Consider the following 22,211-nt stretch of genomic DNA (forward strand, 5'->3'; position numbering starts at 1 on the left):
CAGTGAGTGGCAATGACGGACGCGTGTACCATAACAGAGATCACATGGTCCACAGAGTCTCAAATACAGAAACAGTGGCCTTCTACAGAAAAAGCAAGCTGATGTCTGGTCTGTATAACCGGAACAGTGAAGTTTACTGACAAGGTCGATACAAAGCCGTGCAGCGTAGAGGTAAAATGCCTGGCACATAGCACACCATCTAAACAGTCGCCAGTATGTACTCGTTTAATGCTCATTAAACTCCCCAGCATGGACATCATTATCCCCATTTTACAGATGAGGAAGTTAAGGCTCAGAGAAGTTAAATGGCTTAGCCAGTGTCACAGCACTAAAAAAAAAATCTGACACTGGCAATGAAAGGAACCAAAGCTTCTTAGAGAAAGGGCTGATTCCAAATGTGGGATAAGAAAGTACAAGGGAGGCTGGAGCACCTTATATAGAAACCAAAGAAGGTATCAAGGACTACAGAGAATATGTCAGGACTCAGAAGCCAACCTAATAAAGCACTCACTGGATCAAGATGGGACCACTGAGCATCAGTAAGAATAATATAACTGCAAGGATTGATACAGAGCAAATATATTTCAACCCAAGAATCCCTAAAGATACCAACAGCAACTACCACTCACTGGTCACCTCTGGGGATGCTAGGAGATTGACTCATTCTAAAAACTAGGAAGTAAGAAGGACAAAAATGAGCATCTTGCCTTTCTGTACAAACTGTACCTCAGGGTAACCAAATATGTGGCGTGAAAAGTTTCTCTTCATATCAATACGTACCCCAGCTAACAAATACAGGAGAAATGATAATAATTCTGAAAATCACTATTTTGCAACCCATGATAAACCATGAGATGAACGCACTTTGGTGGCCGCTCGTGTTATGGAGAAACAACCAGATACCATGAGCCTTCCAGGAGAAGCACCACATCAGCAGCCATGGTATCAGAAAGTCAAATACAAGGCTGATGAAGTCTCCTGTCTCCAGAACTAACAGCCGATTTACAGGAAGGCTGGAGGCAGAAGAACATGCTAACACCACCACAGGGATGCCTTTGGCCAGTCCAGACTGGGAAACTCTGCAGGACAAAGGACCCGATTTCTTCAATAAATAACAGAGTCAAAAAGGAGGGGAACAGGGAGGGAAGGAAAGAAAGAGGGGAAAAGAGGGGAACTTAAAGGTTAAAAGGACTCAAAGTGTTTTACAATGTATGTGGCTTGGCCCATTTTAATCCTGACTGAACAAAGTATGAAAAACTTATGAGAAAACTAGGGGAAATCGGAATATCAGGTTTCAATGGTATTAAAAGATTATTAACTTTCTCGGTTAGGATAATATATTGAGATTTTGTTTCAGAAAAGGAAATTCTATATCAGAGCCATACACTGAAATACTGACTGGTGAAACACGATGATTAAGCTGTTCTTCAAAATAATCCAGGGGTGGGGGGAGAAGGGGTAAGGCACAAATGAAACAACATTTGTCATAAGTTGGTCACTTCTGGGTAATGAGTACAAGGGAGATCATGTGCTAGAAGTTTCCATAAAACAAAAACTGGATGAAAGAAAGAAAATTAACAGACTAACATTTACAATAATGCTCAAAATGAGGCAAAACCCATTTCTGGAGGTAAGAGGCCAAATGGTGTTTATGTTCAACTTCCAAAGCCATGACTGAGAGGAAAGTATGGGGGGGCTTCAGGTTGGGGTGGGGATGGGGAGTTATTTCTTTATCTAGACCATGATTCCCTGGGTGTATCAGTAAAGATTCACTGAACAGCAAACTTACTGTTTCTGTAAGCTTTCTTCATATAGGTTAAACTTCAATATTTTTTAAAGTTGATTAAAATAAACACCTGGCAACAGGATTTGAAACCACTTCCACCTGCTTCTAAAGTCTCTGCTCATTGACAAGACCAGTATTTCCCAAGCTGAGCTTCCAGTGTGGGCCTAGGCAAAGCAGCATCTTTGCTTGCTTAGAAAAAAAAATTAAATTACAAGCAAATCAAATATGTTTGGGAAACACTGCTGACTAGACTTCCGTGGAAAGTCACAAGGAACTTTAAGCATCTAAGCTGTATGGTGGTGAAAAAAAAAAAAATCTGCTTAACTTTGTAAAATGTAGTATTTCCCAAACTTACATGTAAGTGTGAACCCTTTTGTTATAGTTCACATATTAATACTTCATTACATTATACTGAAAAAGGTGCAATTTTCATAAATTAAGGATAATTAGCATCACAAAATGCATAAAGGTCTATGCTAGACTTATTCACAATTATGAACATGAAAAAAATATTCAGCACACAATACCACAAAAACAATACCACAGTACACATACCGTGAAATGCCTGCAGGTGTACTCCACCCACACTTCAGCACAATTAATGTAGTCCTACAAAGAAAAAGCAAAGACGGCTTTACAATTGACCATATGGCAAAAACTCATAATGTACCAATTCCTTCAAGGGCTCTGAAACTACTGATAGGGATTTCAACAGTCACATACAGAAAACCCTGGCCCATTGATAGATTCTACCCCTGAGAGGTGAGATGAGAAAACATAAGTTGCCTGAAACTAATTAGACTTTCATTCCAGAATGACTACTTGGGCCAAAACAGAAATCTGGGAAGCTCTGCCCCACCTGGAGAACGGGAAGAACTGCAGGGGAGCAGAGATAACGGTGGGGAGTACTCATCACATCTCAAGGACCACAGATCTGGTTGAAAATTCAAACATTATTTAAGATGCGACATTTGAATATACTGAGAAAAAAAAGGCCTCCTGCCTTTAAAAACAAACCATTTGTCCTAGAGAGGGGAGATGTACATACGTTGTAAAAGGGTTAAGAAAGCACAAAGGTTTTAGGTAAGAAAGGATGTGTTAGATTCAAGTAGGAAAGATAATGAGATGGCCATGGAAACGGTGATGATCAACTTGGTAAGGCTGTATGCTCCAGAAAACAGGCAAATGGGAAAAAATGTCCAGGGAAAAACAGAATCTGGGACTTCCCTGGCAGTCCAATGGTTAAGACTCCATGCTCCCAATGCAGAAGCCATGTGTTCGAACCCTGTTCAGGGAACTAAGATCCCACATGCCACAAGGCGCAGCCAACAAAAAAGAAAGGAAAAATAAGAGTCTGCAAGGATGCCTCTTCTGTTCTGACACTCCATGGAAAACAAAGAAGAAAGTGGAGGGGAGAAAACAGTTATCTCATTCACACAAGTAAAGACAGGAACATTCTAAGGTCTAACAGAAGTGCTAAGAAGGACTTAATGAGGAGAGTATGAAGTTAAAATCTGGAGAAAATTGTTATTATGAGCTTTTGATGCAAGGTTGTTTTTAAGTCCTGCAGTATAGGCACCAGAGGCCCAGAGGCTTTTGACTTAAATATCCTAAATAAGCTGTTTTCATTACCAGTTTAAGTTAAACAGGGAATTTCAATAGCTGGAGTTTAACAAGGATTTTGCTGAACATAGGTATAGGAAATGGCAACCCACTCCAGTATTCTTGCCTGGAAAATTCCATGGACAGAGGAGGCTGGCAGGCTATACTCCATGAAGCAAACAGTCAGACATGGCTAAGCACAACATAGGTACACAATGGTGTAAATAAGCTTCTAATTTTTCTAAATTATACCACTGTTCTTAATACGCTATCATAAATGTGGTGATTAACAAGGGCTTATTTTAAAATTTATTTATTTGACCAAGTCTTAGTTGCAGCATGTGGATCTTTTAATTGCGCAATGTGGGATTTAGTTCCCTGACCAAGGATCAAACCCCGGGCCCCCCACATTGGGAGAACATAGTCTTAGCCACTGGACCACCAGGGAAATACCCAGTAAGGGGTTTATAACGGGGTTCATTTTAACACTTCCTTCTCAATAAATGATCCAATCAAATGCTACCTCCAATATTCACTTACTTGTTGTGTTATGGTCTGAATGTTTGTATGTTGAAATCTTAGCCCCTAATGTGATGATATTAGGATGTAGGGTTTGGGGCAGTGGTTAGGTCACGAGGGTGAAGACCCTATGAATGGAATTAGTGCCCTTGTAAAAGGGACCCCAGAGGTCTTCCTCCCTCTTTCTGCCATGTGACGAGGAGAAGCTGGCAGTCTGCAACCGGGAAGAGGGTCCTCATCAGAACCCAACCATGCTATGTTGCTGCTGTTGAGCTGCTACATCATGTCTGACTCTTTACAACCCCATGGGCTGTAGCCCGCCAGGCTGCTGTGTCCACAGAATTTCTCAGGCAAGAATCTTGGAGTGGGCTGCCATTTCCTTCTCCAACCAACCATGCTGGCCCCCTGACTCTGTACTTCTAGCCTTCAGAACTGTGAGAAATAAATTTCTATTGTATAGAAGCCACATGGTCTATTATATGCTGTTACAACAAACCAAATGAACAGGTACATAGGACAGAAGAAGTGCAGAGTGTGGTGAAGTTTGGCCACAAAGACAGCCAATACCATTCCCTAGTGGCACCCACATAAATTGCTGGCATGGTCCCTAAAAGGAAGTGAGGCATAAAAACCAAACCTACAAAATGATGACCAGCACTACATGCATTGCTGCTGCTGCTGCTAAGTCGCTGCAGTCGTGTCCAACTCTGTGTGACCCCATAGATGGCAGCCCACCAGGCTCCTCCATCCATGGGATTTTCCAGGCAAGAGTACTGGAGTGGGTTGCCATTTCCTTCTCCAATGCATGAAAGTGAAAAGTCAAAGTGAAGTCGCTCAGTCATGTCCGACTCTTAGCGACCTCATGGGCTACAGCCTACCAAGCTCCTCCGTCCATGGGATTTTCCAGGCAAGAGTACTGGAGTGGGGTGCCATTGCCTTCTCCGACTACATGCATTATAGCAACTAAAATCAGTTGGTTCCTCCTCCTAAGACTTTCCATGTCAGAAGTATGGGGAGAAAGAGGCTTCAGCTGTCCATTCAAGGGATGGAAATTGGAATTCCCTTTTGCTAATTACTGGCTTGACTGCTGATCTTCAATTTAGGGTTATCTCAATAAATTGTTTTTTCAAATCCAAATATAATTTGACCTTTAAACAATACAGGGTTTAGGGACACCGATCCTCTATGCAGTCAAAAATTATGTGTAACTTATAGTCAGCCCTCTGTATCCATGATTCCTCTGTATTTGCAATTTCGCTTCTATGCATTTAACCAACCAACAGTTGTATAATATCATGGTATTTACCACTGAAAAAAAATAATCCACGTATAAGTGGATCTGTGCAGTCCAAATCCATCTTATTCAAGGGTCAACGGTGCTATCGATTGCTGCACTTAGAATGCTCTTTGCAGAGCTACAGGTCTTTTCAAGTTTCAAGTATTCATAATTTTACATTTCTCATTCATCTTAAGGCCACAAGAATAAGACATAATAGGGACACAAAAATCAAGAAATAGATCTTTAAAGTTGTAAGTTCTCCATTACAGGTTGACAAACAATACAGTTAAAAGGAGTAGATTTCATTTTTTAAAAAATAAGAATGATGAGTTGACAGAGAAATTTTTTAAAGAAAGAGCATACTACATAACTTGGGCACAAAGCAGTCAAAAGTCTAAATTGTCACCCACCTGTGGATTTTTCAATTTAGTGATAACTTTCCAAGCTTCATTGAGAATCTGAAGTCGATCACTCTCAGGAGGATCAGCCAAGGCCAAGTTTAACCCCAGGGAGCGAAAAAGGAGATGCTAAGAAATATAGCAAACATTATGATCTCAGAAATTAAAAATCAGAGTAACTTAAGAAAATAAAGGAAAAGGCTGTCACAGTCGGCCTATCTCAAGGTTAATCTTCCAACGACCATTTTCTGAAGTTCTATCACAAACTTATGCAAGTTAGACTGAGAAGGTCAGAACAAAGAGCTGGCTCTGTGTACTGGTCCAACCTGTGGGCCATACTATTCTCCTGGACAACCTTTGCATAATTAATGGATGAAGACACAGTTTTAAAGGTGTAAGACCAAAGTTTTTCCCAAATACTTCATAGTGAGCTAACTGGGTAGATTTAGGACTCACAGAAACCTGACTCTCAGCAATTACATGTGTCTCTCAACCCGTCGCTCACTCGTCTTCCTCTGCACTCTTCAGAAACACAGACTTCACCTGGTTTCCTCTTGGCCCGAGCTGCCCCCGACACCAGATTCCCTCTCCCTGGAGAGCTGTCAGGCAAACGTTGCCTATCTGTTCTCCACCAAGGATTAAGTCAAGAGCCTACCTTGGGGAAACCAGACTCGTCGCACTCCTTAATCATGCCAATGAAATCCATGGACCTTGTAGCAATGAACTCAGCCCGGAAAGCCGACATCACGGAGTTCAACAGCAAGGCACTGCAAGACACATATGCCCCACGTCAGCAGAGCTTTCCTTTAAGAAAGTCGCTTTCATTTTAGGATGTATGCTGTTAGAAAAGATGACTGACAGCCCTTTAATGGTAGCGTTGGGGGAAAAAAAAGATCGCAGTAAAAAAGCAACCTCTAGAGACTGACACAGTGTTTTGTGCATATTCAGAGCTTGATAAATATTCAATTGGCTGGAAGAATGGAAGATGGGTGGATGGATGTGTGAATGGCTGCACAGATCAATGGATGGATAGTAAATAAGAAAGTAATCAAATCCATTTAAACAGAAGAAATGGAGGGAGCCTTCAGTGCACTAATAAAACTAAACATTAAGTAACAATACTGATCCAAGCTGCAAATATACATCCACATCTCCTATGAAAAGCACTGTTCCAGGACCTAGGGACACAGTGGTAAAGAAAACCCACTCCAGGCTCCCCATCTACCACTGAAAGCAGAGTGGAGGAGAAACCTCTTATGCCTAGAAGATAAGAACTCAAGTTTATCCTGACTTTATCACTTATCACAGCCCCACAGGGAAAGCACTGCTATTATACCCAATTTACAGATGAAGAGATGAAGACACAGAAAGGTCAAAGCAAGTGACCCAAGGTCATAAAGCTAAGAAAGAGTGGAGCCAATATCAGAAGCCAGGCAACTGGACTCCAGCATTCTTGAGGTCAGGGGCTATCCTGCTGCTCTGTAGGCCTCTTGCCCATGCAAGCATGCCAAGCTCAAAAAAAAAAGCAACTGACTCTATTTTCAAACACAGGCTTTATGAATTTCAAAATACTTACTTGTTTCCTAGCTTCTTACATCTCTCCATCATCTCTGTTAGCAGAGCCTAATTAAAGAAAAATAATAAAAACCATCAAGTTGGGGGATCTAAAGTAACACTTCTCATGAGCAGATTTGCAAAGTAATACTCTAAAATAAAGGTAGTCATTTACATACCCATTTCTATAATTCTCAGTGTTTGGTAGCATGGGGAGGATGGAGGAGAAAACAAGTTCACTCTTGTGGCATTTAGCATAATGGGTAAGAGCTAGGGCCCTGGGCTCATGCACCGCTGGGTTCAAATCCAGTCTCACCAACTACTTTTTCTTCATCTGTAGGCAGATGATACAGGTGGTACCATGCCACCTGCAGATTCCTACAGGACAATGAGAGTGGTACCGCCTGTGCTCTAGGGTACCAGTAAGAATGAAATTTGCTTTACTCCCCACCTCTCCTAAGATCCCCTGGAGAAGGGAACAGCTTACCCACTCCAGTATTCTGGCCTGGAGAACTGCATGGACTGTATAGTCCATGGGGTTGCACAGAGTCAGACACAACTGAGCGACTTTCATTTTTACTTTCCACCTCTTCTAGACCCCCAGTGTTCCTCCCCTTTCACGAGGTGCCTGTGGAACTCTAAGTAAAATGAATAACACTGGGCCAGTCACAGGGAGAAGCACTTGACAGTCATGCTGCCACTTCTCACAACCCCTATGAGGCAGGCTTCAATTCTCCCATTTCACAGATGAGAAACCAAGCTACTGAACAGCAACATGGCTGGGCCACGATGACATGGCTAGTTATGGTGGGCTGGACGTGACCTGGGAAGTCTGGCATCAAAGGCCATGTGCTTCACTACACTTCCTCTCAAATGCATTTTGAAGCATTTTTTTCCCCAAAAGAAAATAAATGTTTTACTCATTGGAATACTATTAATGGCTTTAGAGCTATCTTAGGACAATTATGCATCTTTAAAAGAGCTCTTGTTGTTAAGAAAATCAATAGAAAGAAGTATCCCGTAGTGCAGTGGTTTGGGGAAAGTTTCAAAAGGCACAGACAAGGTCAATCCCAAGACAAAAGAGCTGAGAACAGTAGCCTTGACACTGAGCACTCACCAGGCACCCAGCACTAGGCACGGGGCTTCCCTGGTAGCTCAATGGGTAAAGAATCCACCTGCAATGCAGGAGACCCTGGTTCAATTCCTGGGTCGGGAAGATCCCCTGGAGAAGGGATAGGCTACCCAATCCAATATTCTGGCCTGGAGAATCCCATGGACTGATAGTCCATGGGGTCGCAAAGAGTCAGACACAACTGAACGACTTTCACTTTCACTTGTATATACGTTTTCCCATTCACTCTTCACAATGGCCTTTGAGACCATGTCTGTTATCCCTACTTTACAGATGAGGAAGCCAAAACTCAGCTGGGTTGAGCCACTTCCTACTAAGTGGCAGAAATGAGATTTGTACCTAAGTCTGGCCTGGATATCAAAAAATAAAATGAGTCTTTTTTAGTGCAATTCCACTCTTTTGAGCTGTGTCCTGGGTGTCCCTGAATAATTAAGGTGACTGTTGATTGTGGGGATACTATCAATACCCTAGAACCCCTATTTTATTCAGATTTCTGTCTCTGTCCAACAAAAATCAGGTTGGGTCCTGTTCTGGAGTGAATTATGTTCCCCCCATTCATATGTTGAAGCCCTAACCCGCAATGTGACTGTGTTTGGAGATAGGGTTTTTAAAGGAGTTAATACCAGGTGAGGTCATAAGGGCGCAGCCCTAATCCAATAGGACTGCTGTCCTTATAAGAAGAGGAAGAGAGGCTAGGGACACACGTGCACAGATGACAAGACCAGGCGAGGACACAGTGAGAAGACTGGTCTGCAAGCCAAGGAGAAAAGTCTCGCCACAAACCAACCCTGCTGGGACCTTGATCTTGGACTTTCCAGCCTCCAAAACTGTGAGAAGATAACTTTCTGTTGTTTAAAGCCACTCAGTCTATCAAGGAAGCCTGCTAATATCTGAATCACCACTAACTCCCAAGTTAGTGGTGTTAGAAGGTGGAGCCTTTGGAGGTGATTAGGTCTTAAGGGTGTAGCCCTCATAAATGGAATCAGTGCCCTTATAAAAGCAGCCCTAGAAAGCTCTCTTGTCCCTTCTGCCATGTGAGCACACAGCCAGAAGATAAAATCTATGAACCAGGAAGTAGGCCCTCACCAGATACTGTATCTGCCAGCATCCTGATCTTGGACTCCCAGCCTCCAGAACCATTAGAAATAAACTTCTGTTGTTTATAATACACCCACTATGTGGTATTTTGTTACAGCTGCCTGAATATACTAAGCAAACTAACACAGCCCCAAGTCAGTCACGGTGGTCTCATTTCCCCTTGCAAGTGGTGGGTTTAGACAGGGCACATGACCGATTTCTTGCTACTGAGATGGGGGCTTAGAGGAAAGTCTTCCTGTTCTTAAACAGGAACTGGAGGAACTGAAGACTCCCGATCTTCCTGCCTCTGGATTCTGCCATGTCTGGGCATGATGCCTGGAATGGCTACAGCCACCATGCTGCTATCTGGTGATGGCAGAGCAGAGAGAACAGAACCTGCCTGGCCCAGGGCCATTTGTTATTCAAGAGAACACACTGAGTTATCTCTGTAGGGCCAGTTAAGTGTTCCTTGCAGCCAGAGCATCCCAACTGATGATAAAACTGACAATGTCACAAAAGGCCTCCCTAACCCATTCATAGGGGATTCAATATTTGAAAAGTCATTCAGGAAGAACAGTATCAAAGTGGTTCCTGGGAAAGCTGAAAAAGAGATACTCTTATAACAATCACATTGATACTCCTCAACACACACACAAATAATTACTCATTCAACACCTGCCTGTGAAGCAACAGTAATGTTATTGCTGTTGTTCAGTCACTAAGTTGTGTCCGACTCTTCGCAACCCCATGGACTGCAGCACACCAGGATTCCCTGTCCTTCATCATCTCCCTGAGTTTGCTCAAACTCATGTTCATCGCATCAGTGATGCCATCCAACCATCTCATCCTCTGCTGCCCCCTTCTCCTCCTGCCCTCAATCTTTTCCAGCATCAGGGTTATTTCCAATAAGCCACTACTCTAGGCACTGGGAATAGGGCAGTGAGGAAATCAAGACAGAAATCCATGCCCTTGGGCGGCTTATTCTCTATCTCATACACACACATGTGTGCGCACACACACACACACACACACGAATGAAAAAACCTTGGTCCAGCACTTCTGAAAAGACAAAATAGGACAAATGCTAACATAGGGACAAAATGCTCTGGCCATTAAGACAAATGCCTTAAAAGCTCTCTTTTCACAGGAGATGAATACATTAAAAATGCATCCAAGAATATAACTCAAAAAACAAAAAAGGTTCCACTGTCATTACCCTAAGTGTCCACAGAGCCAAATGCCTATAGACCCCAGGAAGATCTATTAGCGGTTATTAATTTTTTTTTTCCAGAGAAGTGACAGAATTGACTACTTTTGGCAAGAACAAAAGAAACAACAGTTCAAACCAGTCTGAGATCGAAACAAGCCTATTGTTGGCTGAGATAAAACACTAAAAAACTTGCCGCTCAGAATATATATTTACAGACACATCAGAACTTAAAGTTTCACTAGGCCCCTACACTTATTTGGTTATATATTTGCTTTTTATAAAAATTATAAAAATAAGAAGTGCCTTTGGACAGAAGTTCAAACAATACCATCATGTATCAAGTAAAATATGCATGCCCTCATTCCCAACTCCCTCTCCCTAGGGGTCATCAGTGTCAACATTTGGTGTCTAATCTTTCAAGGCCTTTATCTATGCTCTACGAATATACAGCTTTTGTTGTAGAAGACTTTTGTTTTACAAAAATGGATACTCGCTATATGGACTATCAATATGGAGAGACAACTTGCCGTTTTTGCTCTACAATCTGGCACGGGGCTCCCTCCTCCCATGTTAGTACTCATAAATCCATCTCTCTAGTACCTGAGGATTCCATACCATGTTTATAACATTATTTTTCAAACTGCTCCAAATTGATGAAGTTTTTGACAAGTTTTATTTGTAATCAACTACAGACTCGTGAGAAACTGCAAAAATAGTACAGGTGCTGGTTACCCATCACTAAGCTTCCCCCAGTGGTGACATCTTACGTAACTATGGTGTATGGTCAAAGTTGACAAAGTGACGTTGGTATAATATTAATATAAGTAACTAGACTGTTTCACCAGACTCTTCATGTACCTTTTTTTGTGGCGGAAAGGATACATCTTTGTGATATTTTATTAACATATTTTGCTTTGCATAGCCACCATTATATCTAAGGTTGTCTCCAGATTAGGGTTATTCACCCACTCCCAAAGTACAGGAAAAGAAAAAAGAAGTTGGGTCAATAACACATTTCTGTTTTCTAACAGGGATGGAACTTGTGGTTAGAACTCTGCGCTTCCAACTGCAGGGGCTATGGGTTTGATCCCTGATCTGGGAACTAGGATCCCACACAGCACAACTCAGCAAAAAGCAAAGAGTAATAAATAATTAAATTATCTTGAAAAAATAATATATTTTCTAAGCTAAGATTAACTCATATGAAGCCCAGACTGCTCTAGAGATGTGTAATTCTACTTTTAATAAGTAAATATGCTTACAATCAGTCTTTATAATTATTGCCCCATTAAAAAATAAACTAAATAATACATATATCATATTTTCATTGTTTTTCTAGATGAAACAAACATGTAAACTGTAGCCAAAATCATAAACTAATCTTAAAAGATAAAACCTCTTTCCTCTAAACCAGAGTTAATGTGATTAATTCTCAAAGGAATAAAATATGTCAATGTGAATAAAAAGAACTTTTATACCACAGGCATTAAAAGGAGAATTTTTTATTCTTTTTTCTATTATTTACCTTTCTCTGGGGTTTCTTCCCTAATTCAAAAGAATGAAAATAACACACAAGTATGCTTTAGAGGGATTTATCAATCACCAACACTGGTCTTAGATGTGAATTGCTAGTTGAATTGTATTTTAGAATGTTTAAAGGGCAGTTTATATTAATAGCCAACAAAACAGTCTGAAATGGAGTACTTGGGTGCAATTTCAAAAATGACAGAATGATCTCTGTTCATTTTCAAGGCAAACCATTCAATATCACAGTAATCCAAGTCTATGCCCCAACCAGTAATGCTGAAGAAGCTGAAGTTGAAAGGGTTCTATAAAGACCTACAAGACCTTCTAGAACTAACACCCCAAAAAAGATGTTCTTTTCATCATAGGGGACTGGAATGCAAAAGTAGGAAGTCAAGAGATACCTGGAGTAACTGGCAAATTAGGCCTTGGAGTATAAAATGACGCAGGGCTAAGGCTAATAGAGTTTTGCGAAGAGTACGCACTGGTCATAGCAAACACCCTCTTCCAACAACACAAGAGAAGACTCTACACATGGACATCACCAGACTGTCAATACTGAAATAAGATTGATTATATTATTTGCAGCCAAAGATGGAGAAGCTCTATACAGTCAGCAAAAACAAGACCGGGAGCTGACTGTGGCTCAGATCATGAACTCCTTATTGCCAAACTCAGACTTAAATTGAAGAAAGTGGAGAAAACCACTAGACCATTCAGGTGTGACCTAAATCAAATCCCTTATGATTATACAGTGAAAGTGAAGTCACTCAGTCATGTCCAACTCTTTGCGATCCCATGGACTGTAGTCTACCAAGTTTCTCTGTCCATGGGGTTTTCCAGGCAAGAGTACTAGAGTGGGTTGCCATTTCCTTCTCCAGGGGATCTTCCTGACCCAGGGATAGAACCCAAGTCTCATGTGTTGCAGGCAGATGCTTTATACAGTGGAAGTGACAAATAGATTCAAAGGATTAGATCTGATAGACAGAATGCCTGAAGAACTATGGATGGAGGTTCATGACATTGTACAGGAGGCAGTGATCAAGACCATCCTCAAGAAAAAGAAATGGAAAAAGGCAAAATGGTTGACTGAGCAGGCCTTACAAATAGCTGAGAAAAGAGAAGTGAAAAGCAATGGAGAAAAGGAAAGATAGACCCATCTGAATACAGAATTCCAAAGAATAGCAAAGAGAGATAAGAGAGACTTCCTCAGTGATCATTGTAAAGAAATAAAGGGAAACAATAGAATGGGAAAGACTAGAGATCTCTTCAAGAAAATTAGAGATACCAAGGGAACATTAAATGCAAAGATGGGCACTTAAAGGACATAAATGGTATGGATCTAACAGAAGCAGAAGATATTAAGAAGAGGTGGCAAGAATATACAAAAGAACTGTACAAAAAAGATCTTCATGACCCAGATAACCATGATGGTGTGATCATTCACCTAGAGCCAGACATCTGGAGTGTGAAGTCAAGTGGGCCTTAGGAAGCATCACTACAAACAAAGCTAGTGGAGGTGATGGAATTCCAGTTGAGCTATTTCAAATCCTAGAAGATGATGCTGTGAAAGTGCTGCACTCAATATGCCAGTAAATGTGGAAAACTCAGCAGTGGCCACAGGACTGGAAAAGGTCAGTTTTCATTCTAATCCCAAAGAAGGGCAATGCCAAAAATCTTCAAACTACCACACAACTGCACTCTTCTCACACACTAGCAAAGTAACACTCAAAATTCTCCAAGCCAGGCTTCAACAGCACGTGAGCCGTGAACTTCCAGATGTTCAAGCTGAATTTAGAAAAGGCAGAGGAACCAGAGATCAAATTGCCAACATCCGTTGGACAACAGAAAAAGCAAGAGAGTTTCAGAAAAACATCTACTTCTGCTTTACTGACTATACCAAAGCCTTTGACTGTGTTCAGTTCAGTTCAGTTCAGTCACTCAGTCGTGTCCCACTCTTTGCGACCCCATGAATCGCGGCACGCCAGGCCTCCCTGTCCATCACCAACTCCTGGAGTCCACTCAAACTCATGTCCATCGAGTCAGTGATGCCATCCAGCCATCTCATCCTCTGTCGTTCCCTTTTCCTCCTGCCCCCAATCCCTCCCAGCATCAGAGTCTTTTCCAATGAATCAACTCTTGGCATTTGGTGGCCAAAGTACTGGAGTTTCAGCTTTAGCATCATTCCTTCCAAAGAACACCCAGGACTGATCTCCTTCAGAATGGACTGGTTGGATCTCCTTGCAGTCCAAGGGACTCTCAAGAGTCTTCTCCAACACCACAGTTCAAAAGCATCAATTCTTCGGCGCTCAGCTTTCTTCACAGTCCAACTCTCGCATGCATACATGACTACTGGAAAAACTATAGCCTTGACTAGACGGACTTTTGTTGGCAAAGTAAGGTCTCTGCTTTTCAATATGCTGTCTAGGTTGGTCATAACTTTTCTTCCAAGGAGTAAGCGTCTTTTAATTTCATAGCTGCAGTCACCATCTGCAGTGATTTTGGAGCCCCCAAAAATAAAGTCTGACACTGCTTCCACTGTTTCCCCATCTATTTGCCATGAAGTGATGGGACCAGATGCCATGATCTTCATTTTCTGAATACTGAGCTTTAAGCCAACTTTTTCACTCTCCTCTTTCACTCTCATCAAGAGGCTTTTTAGTTCCTCTTCACTTTCTGCCATAAGGGTGGTGTCATCCGCATAGCTGAGGTTATTGATATTTCTCCCGGCAATCTTGATTCCAGCTTGTGCTTCTTCCAGCCCAGCATTTCTCATGATGTACTCTGCATAGAAGTTAAATAAACAGGGTGACAATATACAGCCTTGATATACTCCTTTTCCTATTTGGAACCAGTCTATTGTTCCATGTCCAGTTCTAACTGTTGCTTCCGGACCAGCATATAGGTTTCTCAAGAGGCAGGTTAGGTGCTCTGGTATTCCCGTCTCTCTCAGAATTTTCCACAGTTTATTGTGATCCACACAGTCAAAGGCTTTGGCATAGTCCATAAAGCAGAAATAGATGTTTTTCTGAACTCTCTTGCTTTTTCAATGATCCTATGGATGTTGGCAATTTGATCTCTGGTTCCTCTGCCTTTTCTAAAACCAGCTTGAACATCAGGAAGTTCACAGTTCACGTATTGCTGAAGCCTGGCTTGGAGAATTTTGAACATTACTTTACTAGCGTGTGAGATGAGTGCAATTGTATAGATCACAACAAATTGTGGAATATTCTGAAAGAGATGGGAATACCAGACCACCTTACCTGCCTCCTGAGAAATCTATATGCAGGTCAAGAAAAAACAATTAGAACCAGACAGGGAATAACAGACTGGTTCCAAATCAGGAAAGGAGTATGTCAAGGCTGTATATTGTCACCCTGTTTGTTTAACTTATATGCAAAGTACATCATGTAAAATGCTGGCTGGATAAAGCACAAGCTTGAATCAAGATTGCTGAGAGAAATATCAATAACTTCAGATGCGCAGATGACACCACCTTTATGGCAGAAAGTGAAGAGGGACTAAAGAGCCTCTTGATGACAGTGAAAGAGGAGAGTGAAAAAGTTGGCTTAAAGCTCAACATTCAGAAAACTAAGATCCTGTCATTTGGTCCCATCACTTCATGGCAAATAGATGGGGAAACAATGGAAACAGTGACAGACTTTATTTTCTTGGGCTCCAAAATCACTGCAGATGGTGACTGCAGCCATGAAATTAAAAGACGCTTACTCCTTGGAAGGAAAGCTATGACCAACCTGGACAGCATATTAAAAAGCAGAGACATTACTTTGCCGACACAGGTCCATTTAGTCAAAGATATGGTTTTTTCAGTAGTCATGTATGGATGAGAGAGTTGGACTACAAAGAAAACTGAGACCTGAAGAACTGATGTTTGAACTGTGGTGCTGAAGAAGATTCTTGAGAGTCCCTTGGACTGCAAGGAGATCAAACCACTCAATCCTACAGAAATCAGTCCTGAATATTCATTGGAAGGACTGATGCTGACGTTGAAACTGCAATACTCTGGCCACCTGACACGAAGAACTGACTCATTGGAAAAGACCCCGATCCTGGGAAAGATCAAAGGCAGGATGAGAAGGGGACGACAGAGGATGAGATGGTTAAATGGTATTACTGACTCGATGGACATGAGTTTGAGCAAGCTCCAGGAGTTGGTGAAGGACAGGGAAGCCTGGCGTGCTGCAGTCCATGGGGTCACAAAGAATCAGACACGACTGAGCGACTGAACTGAACTGTACTTATATTAATAGTAAGACCACTGGAACAGCAGTCCATGGGTCAATTTGTTTAAGTCTCACTTTGGCAGTATAGCAGTTAACAGGAGAGACCTAGAATGAAAGTCTAAAGCAAAGTAGTCAAGCAAACAAATCTGCTGGTTTCAGAGTCACTCTGAAAATGGCTACACGGCTTCTTTCTAACTGTGTGACTGTAACAAGTTTCTAAGCCTCAGGTGCCTCATCTGTAAATGGCAATAACAGCAACACCTAGCTTGGGGAAGCTTTGAAAGTGAAGTAACACAGCCAAGTAAAGTAACTGGGCTTCCCCAATGGCTCAACAGTAAAGAATCCATCTGCAGTGCAAGAGATGCAGGGGACTCAGGTTCAATCCCTGGGTTAGGACGATCACCTAGAGGAGGAAATGGCAACCCACTCTAGTATTCTTGCCTGAAAAATCCCATTGACACAGGCACTTGGAGGGCTACAGTCCATGGGGGCGCAAAGAGTCAGACACGACTGAACAACTGAGCCACGGACACAAGTGAAGTACCTAACACGGGCAGACCTCAGAGGTATTGCAGGTTCTGTTCCAGACCACTGCAAGGAAGTAAATATCCCAATAAAGCAAGTCACACAAGGTTTTTGGTTTCTCAGTATATATGAAAACTATGCTTTATACTATTCTGTACACTATTAAATGTGCAATGGCATTATGTCTAAAAATAAGTGTGTGTATATATATATATATACACACACACCCCATAATTAAAAAACACTTTATTGCTAAAAAATGATAACCATCATCTGAACCTTCAGTGAGTCGTAATTTTTTTTTCCAACAGTAACATTAAAGATCACTGATCACTGATCACCATAACAAATAAAACGAAAAAGTCTGAAATGTTGTGAGAATTACCACAATGACACAGAGACATGAAGTGAGCAAATGCTGTCGGAAAAATGGCACCAACAGACTTGCTTAATGCAGAGGTGGAAAAAAGGAACTGTCTGCACAGAGCAACACAGCACAGTGCTGCAAACCCAGGGCTGCCTGTGGGGCGCAGCGCAGAGGGAGCCTCAGAAAGAGGCAGTTGTGTTACGGGCTCCAAGCTCAGCAGCATCTCTGACCCAACTCCATGCTCCGTTTCTTCACAGCCAACCAACACTGCCTTCTACTGTCTACCCAAAAGGTCACAAAACTCTAACAAAGTGCATTTGTTATAATGTTAAGCGAGGGGAAAGCATCATAAAGGCATACGGGAAAAATTTCTCATGTGCAAAACACAATTGTAATAACAGAGCAAGAGTAAAAGTGGAGAGAGAAGCATTAAAAACAAAATGCACCAGACTGTTAACAATGGCCAGTTACTCGTGACAGAATTTTAGGCGGCTCTTTTTCTCCTTTTAACCTATCTTTTCCAAAGTCTTTCCAATGAATATGTACTTATTAAACAATGTTTTCTGGTTATGAAAATCCTCTCCTATCCATTCTGCCTCTTGTTTTTTCCATGGCTGCCAACTGGTACTCTTCTAATCCATCTGGTATGCTTCTGCCAGTCTGATCTTCAAGCACCACTTTTTTCAAATCATCTCCCCGATCAAAAATCTTTAAGAGCTGCCTGGTCTCCATGACACAATGATCAACAGCCTCTGCAGCCTGGGCCACTCCCAGGCGGCCTAGTTCCTCACTCTTCTCCAGTCATGCTCGTCTCCTAACTATGCCTCTTGCCTGTCGGTCTATACAGGTCTCGTCCCTCAACCCCTCCTTACTGCCCTGACTCATCTCCTGGCCTTCAAATCAGTCCAGGCCCCATCTCCTGTTAAGACCAAAGATAACGATGACGACCACCCCCATCTGCCTGCTGCCTTTCACACCAGCTCTTGGTCACGTGCTGACGTGCACTATTATAGTCATCTCATGAGAGCCCTTTGAGGAAGGGTCCATTCATTAGCCCCATTTTACAGCTGATAAAACTGAGGCACAAAGAGGTCAAGCAGCCCAAGGCAACACAGTCACAATCTGAACTCAGTTCTACCTCACTACCTGCCCCAGCCTCTACCACCTTCCTCTTCTTTCCTTCAACTGTGACAACCTGCATCACACAGCTGCATTACAGGATTCCGTACCAGACCCAGACAACAAGCTGCTGAAAATGGCAAGCTTACAGGGATTTGTTTTCATTGCACAAAGCATGTTTTATGAAACAGTTGCTTTTCTCTGCAAAGTGTTCCTAAAACTGGGGGCATAAAGATTTTTTTACTTAATTTTAACTGTATAAATGGTGGGGGCGGGGGGAATCTTATCTTTAAACAACAACAAGAACCATTTTTGAATAATCATTCCCTGATTTGGGGAGGGAGGGAACTGGGGATTTCAGTATGAAATTTCGTATGTCAGGTATTTGCAGCTCGAGGCATTTCTCCCCTCTCTCATCTAGATGATTCTCCCTTCCCCTCTCACTTGCCTGTCCTGGGTATTACTAACAGCTGCAGACAAATGCCTACATTCTGGAGGTGTGGCCCCTTAAAGACACACATATCTCCAACTCCCTGGGGGACACATCCCAGCCACCGTCAAAGAGCTTTTTAGGTATCACTTTGTCACACACCTTTTCAACACCACCCTCCACACTGACATTAATTCTTCCACATTTTGAAAATGATTTTTTTTTATGAGACACTGTAAGTTCCTTGTTTAAATGCCCCAAGAATCAGAGTTTGTTATTATTCAGGTGACCTAATTTTTTTAATCACTTCTTCTGGTGCAATAATGATTTCCTAGAGTTTTACTCCCCAGGAAAGCTCTATTCCCAGCTTCTGCCATCCTCTGAGATTACTGCCACTTAAAATAAAGGAAGAACGCCTTATGACATGTACTTTTTGTTTTTAATCCAATTTTGCTGTTCTTTAAGGAGAAAAAGAATAAGTGTTCTTATTTTCAAATGCATCAGTTTTGCTCATGGGTTTCAGTCATTAAGCTGAATCAGTCAAGTCATTGGTTTTTCTTCCTGGGAGCCTGGGCAAGCATGTGGTGGCTGAGACTACCCTTATAATCAGAGAGAATGGCCACACGTTTTCAAAGAATCTTCTATTAAACTGATTTTATTTAAAATCAATTTACTTGATAAAAAATTCACCTATTTTTTAGGTGAATACAAGATGGCCCTATTTTTCTCCTCATACTTTAGGATTTGCAAAAATTAAAATATAAGCAAGGCATTATACTTGCTGAAAAGTTAAAAAACAGATTGGGCAAGAAAAATAAGTTAAAACAATCCAAACTCTGCCCTCCAGTGACACTTTGTCTTATCTCTTTCCTGGTCCTCTCATGCAGATATAAAAACCACATTTGCAATCCCAATGACACGACAAACATTCAAGCACCGTGTGTGGGGCCCTCCTCCCCCAAGCACTGTACGTGGACCGTCTTGTTTGATCCACGCAATAGACCAGAAGACAGGAATTACTACTGCTCCCATTTCACCGATAAAGAAAAAAAGCTGCGCAGTTAGGGACAAGTGACTTGAGCTCTGCTTTAGTAACAACAGCTGCAAGCGACAGAGCTGCGATTCAGACTCAGGCTCCCTGAGCCCAGGGCTCAGGCGTGAACAGCAGCCCAAACCACCACTTAGGATACACAGGGTGCAGGACAAGGGCTGAGCACGGAACCAGACCCAACAGTGAATCGCCATGAAAGGGCCCTGATGATGGCGTTACCGGGCACTCAGGTGTCAGGGTCCTTATGACACAGAAGAGGGGAGTGAACTTCACACTGAAGCCCAGGGCAGTTACCTCGGGGGCGTGGTAAGAAACACACTGGAAGACCCAGTCCATGGCAGGCGAGTACAAGGGGAGGTAGGACGGAAGCTCCACGCCCTGGAGCACCAGCTGGTTCTGGACCGTATCCCCGTGAATCTATAGGAGACCAAATAAACACTCAGAAAAGGAAGGGAAGTCACAGAATAAAGAACATGTGAGCGTATCTGCAAGCACCTGAATGGCCCCGAGAGAAACTGCCTGGTTTCTCAGGTTTTTTTAAACTAGAAAAAAACTCACAAAGTTTCCCATGTCACCAGGCTGAGCTGTTCTGGGAATGTGTGCTGTGAAGAGAGGCAACCTGATAAAATGGACCCAGCAGACATGAAGAAGAAAGTCTGATCAACCGGAGACGTTTCTTATTAACACATGCATATTAATCCTCTTTGCTTCTTCAGTACAATCAACACATTTTAATTGTCTGTAACAGACACGAGTGTAATTTTGTAGGGTTTACACATCTAAAGAGCTTTAAGGCAATCTCGACTTGGAAAACCAACTGGGTTTTACGAATCTGTGATCATGTAACTATCACATCAATTGGCTCTTCTGATAATATTCTCTTACCTGTTTGAATGTGAGGAGAAAATCAAAAAAGTTCTTATTTAGGCTTTCTTTGAGATGTGGAGCCACTTCCATGCCCACCTGTAGCCAAACAAAATGAAATAACCTTGACGGTGGAAAACCAGGTTGCAAATAACATATACAGTGTGATGCATTTTTGTAAATTAAAAATATACATATAGGTAGATATAAGCATAGAGAGGTCCAGAAAGTTAACTTTCATTCTTTTTGTTTCTTTATTTTCTTATTCAACAAGCATATCTTGCTTTTATAAGAAAAACCACAGGAGCTATTTTTAATGAAAAAAAGGGCAATATTTGCAGTAATCATCTTCGCAATTTCCCAAAGGTAATGAAAGTATTTCTGAACAGATGACCAAGGGAACAAATCAATACAGCACTAAGGAGAAATGTACTCTCAAGACAGTGTATACGACATTCTTTTCCTCTCTACAAAATGATAAACACACACGTGGCTGTACTTATTAAATGAAGCAAAAAGATTCTGGTATGTAAGAGAGTCAGCTGGGACTTCACTGTGGCATTGTTAAAATATACGGATCCATTCTTTGCTGGGCAGTCAGGGAAGCAGACATAAATTTTGATGTATTTTAAGCAAATTTTTTATTACACAAGCATGAAGCCTAACAAAACTATAATCCATCGACTCCTTCACTCATTGTTTTAAAAAGATATGTAATATTTTCAGAATATTTATTAGAAAACAATTTGCTAATCACAGAGTAGGTGGCCAGGGCTCTAGAGTCGGATGGAAGAGTACAGGTCACAAATATGGCAGGGACTACATGGATTTAAAACAAAGCATCATAAGGTTCCTTAAACTGAGTTCCTCAAATGCACCTCAATTCCACACAGCTGCTTTAGCACAGAAACAACTTTGTAAGAGGAGTTGCTTTCTGGGACCTGGTTTCTTCCAAGGAAGACAGATTTCCACCACTCACCTCCCCCCACAGCTACCCAGAAGTCATGAAGATTAACGATAATGGTGGTTTTTAGATGTCTGTAAGGAATTCCTTTGAGGGAAATTATGCAAGATCCACTGGGGCGGTAAATTCCAGGGGCAGCTCTCTAGAGCTGTTGGAGATGCTTCCAAGGACAAGTACACGGATTTAAAAAAATATTAACAACAACTGTCAGATCCATTTTTTACTGTGTTCTGATTCTATTGTTTCCTTCTACTAATCATTCCGTAGAAAAAGCAATAATTACCTGTTAGGCGACAGCAAAGAAAGGCCCAGTGGACGAGCAGTGGAGATGAATTGAAGGGGCTGTGACTTAGAAGAGGAGTTAATCATACTTTCCCTTAATAAACAGCTCTGAGCACCCCCCACGCCCTGCCTACTCACTGCCTTTGTGTTTTGTTTATCTCTTTCCATAAAACCAAATGAGCAGCTTGGAAATCTGCTCAGGTCGAAAAAATTTCTACCTAGAGTAGCAAGGGTAGTTACTCACGATACCCATCTGTTGTTTCTGCCTCCCTGGCACTCATTCT

The 22,211-nt window shown here is 41.8% G+C and overlaps 1 protein-coding gene across 3 annotated transcripts in view; it reads right to left on the bottom strand.

The window, feature by feature from the left end:
* Positions 1-22,211, bottom strand: part of VPS35L (VPS35 endosomal protein sorting factor like) — a 138,107-nt gene that overhangs the window by 62,414 nt on the left and 53,482 nt on the right. For all 3 annotated transcript variants that reach the window (XM_070363051.1, XM_070363053.1, XM_070363052.1), the window contains exons 13-18: positions 20,703-20,780; positions 20,112-20,234; positions 7,161-7,207; positions 6,240-6,351; positions 5,597-5,713; positions 2,342-2,395 (exon numbers count right to left, since the gene is read on the bottom strand). In XM_070363051.1, the coding sequence (XP_070219152.1) occupies positions 2,342-2,395; positions 5,597-5,713; positions 6,240-6,351; positions 7,161-7,207; positions 20,112-20,234; positions 20,703-20,780 (531 nt within the window). The remainder of the gene's footprint in view (positions 1-2,341; positions 2,396-5,596; positions 5,714-6,239; positions 6,352-7,160; positions 7,208-20,111; positions 20,235-20,702; positions 20,781-22,211) is intronic.

Source organism: Bos mutus, chromosome 25, assembly GCF_027580195.1.
Source record: "Bos mutus isolate GX-2022 chromosome 25, NWIPB_WYAK_1.1, whole genome shotgun sequence".
Taxonomy (NCBI): Eukaryota; Metazoa; Chordata; class Mammalia; order Artiodactyla; family Bovidae; genus Bos; species Bos mutus.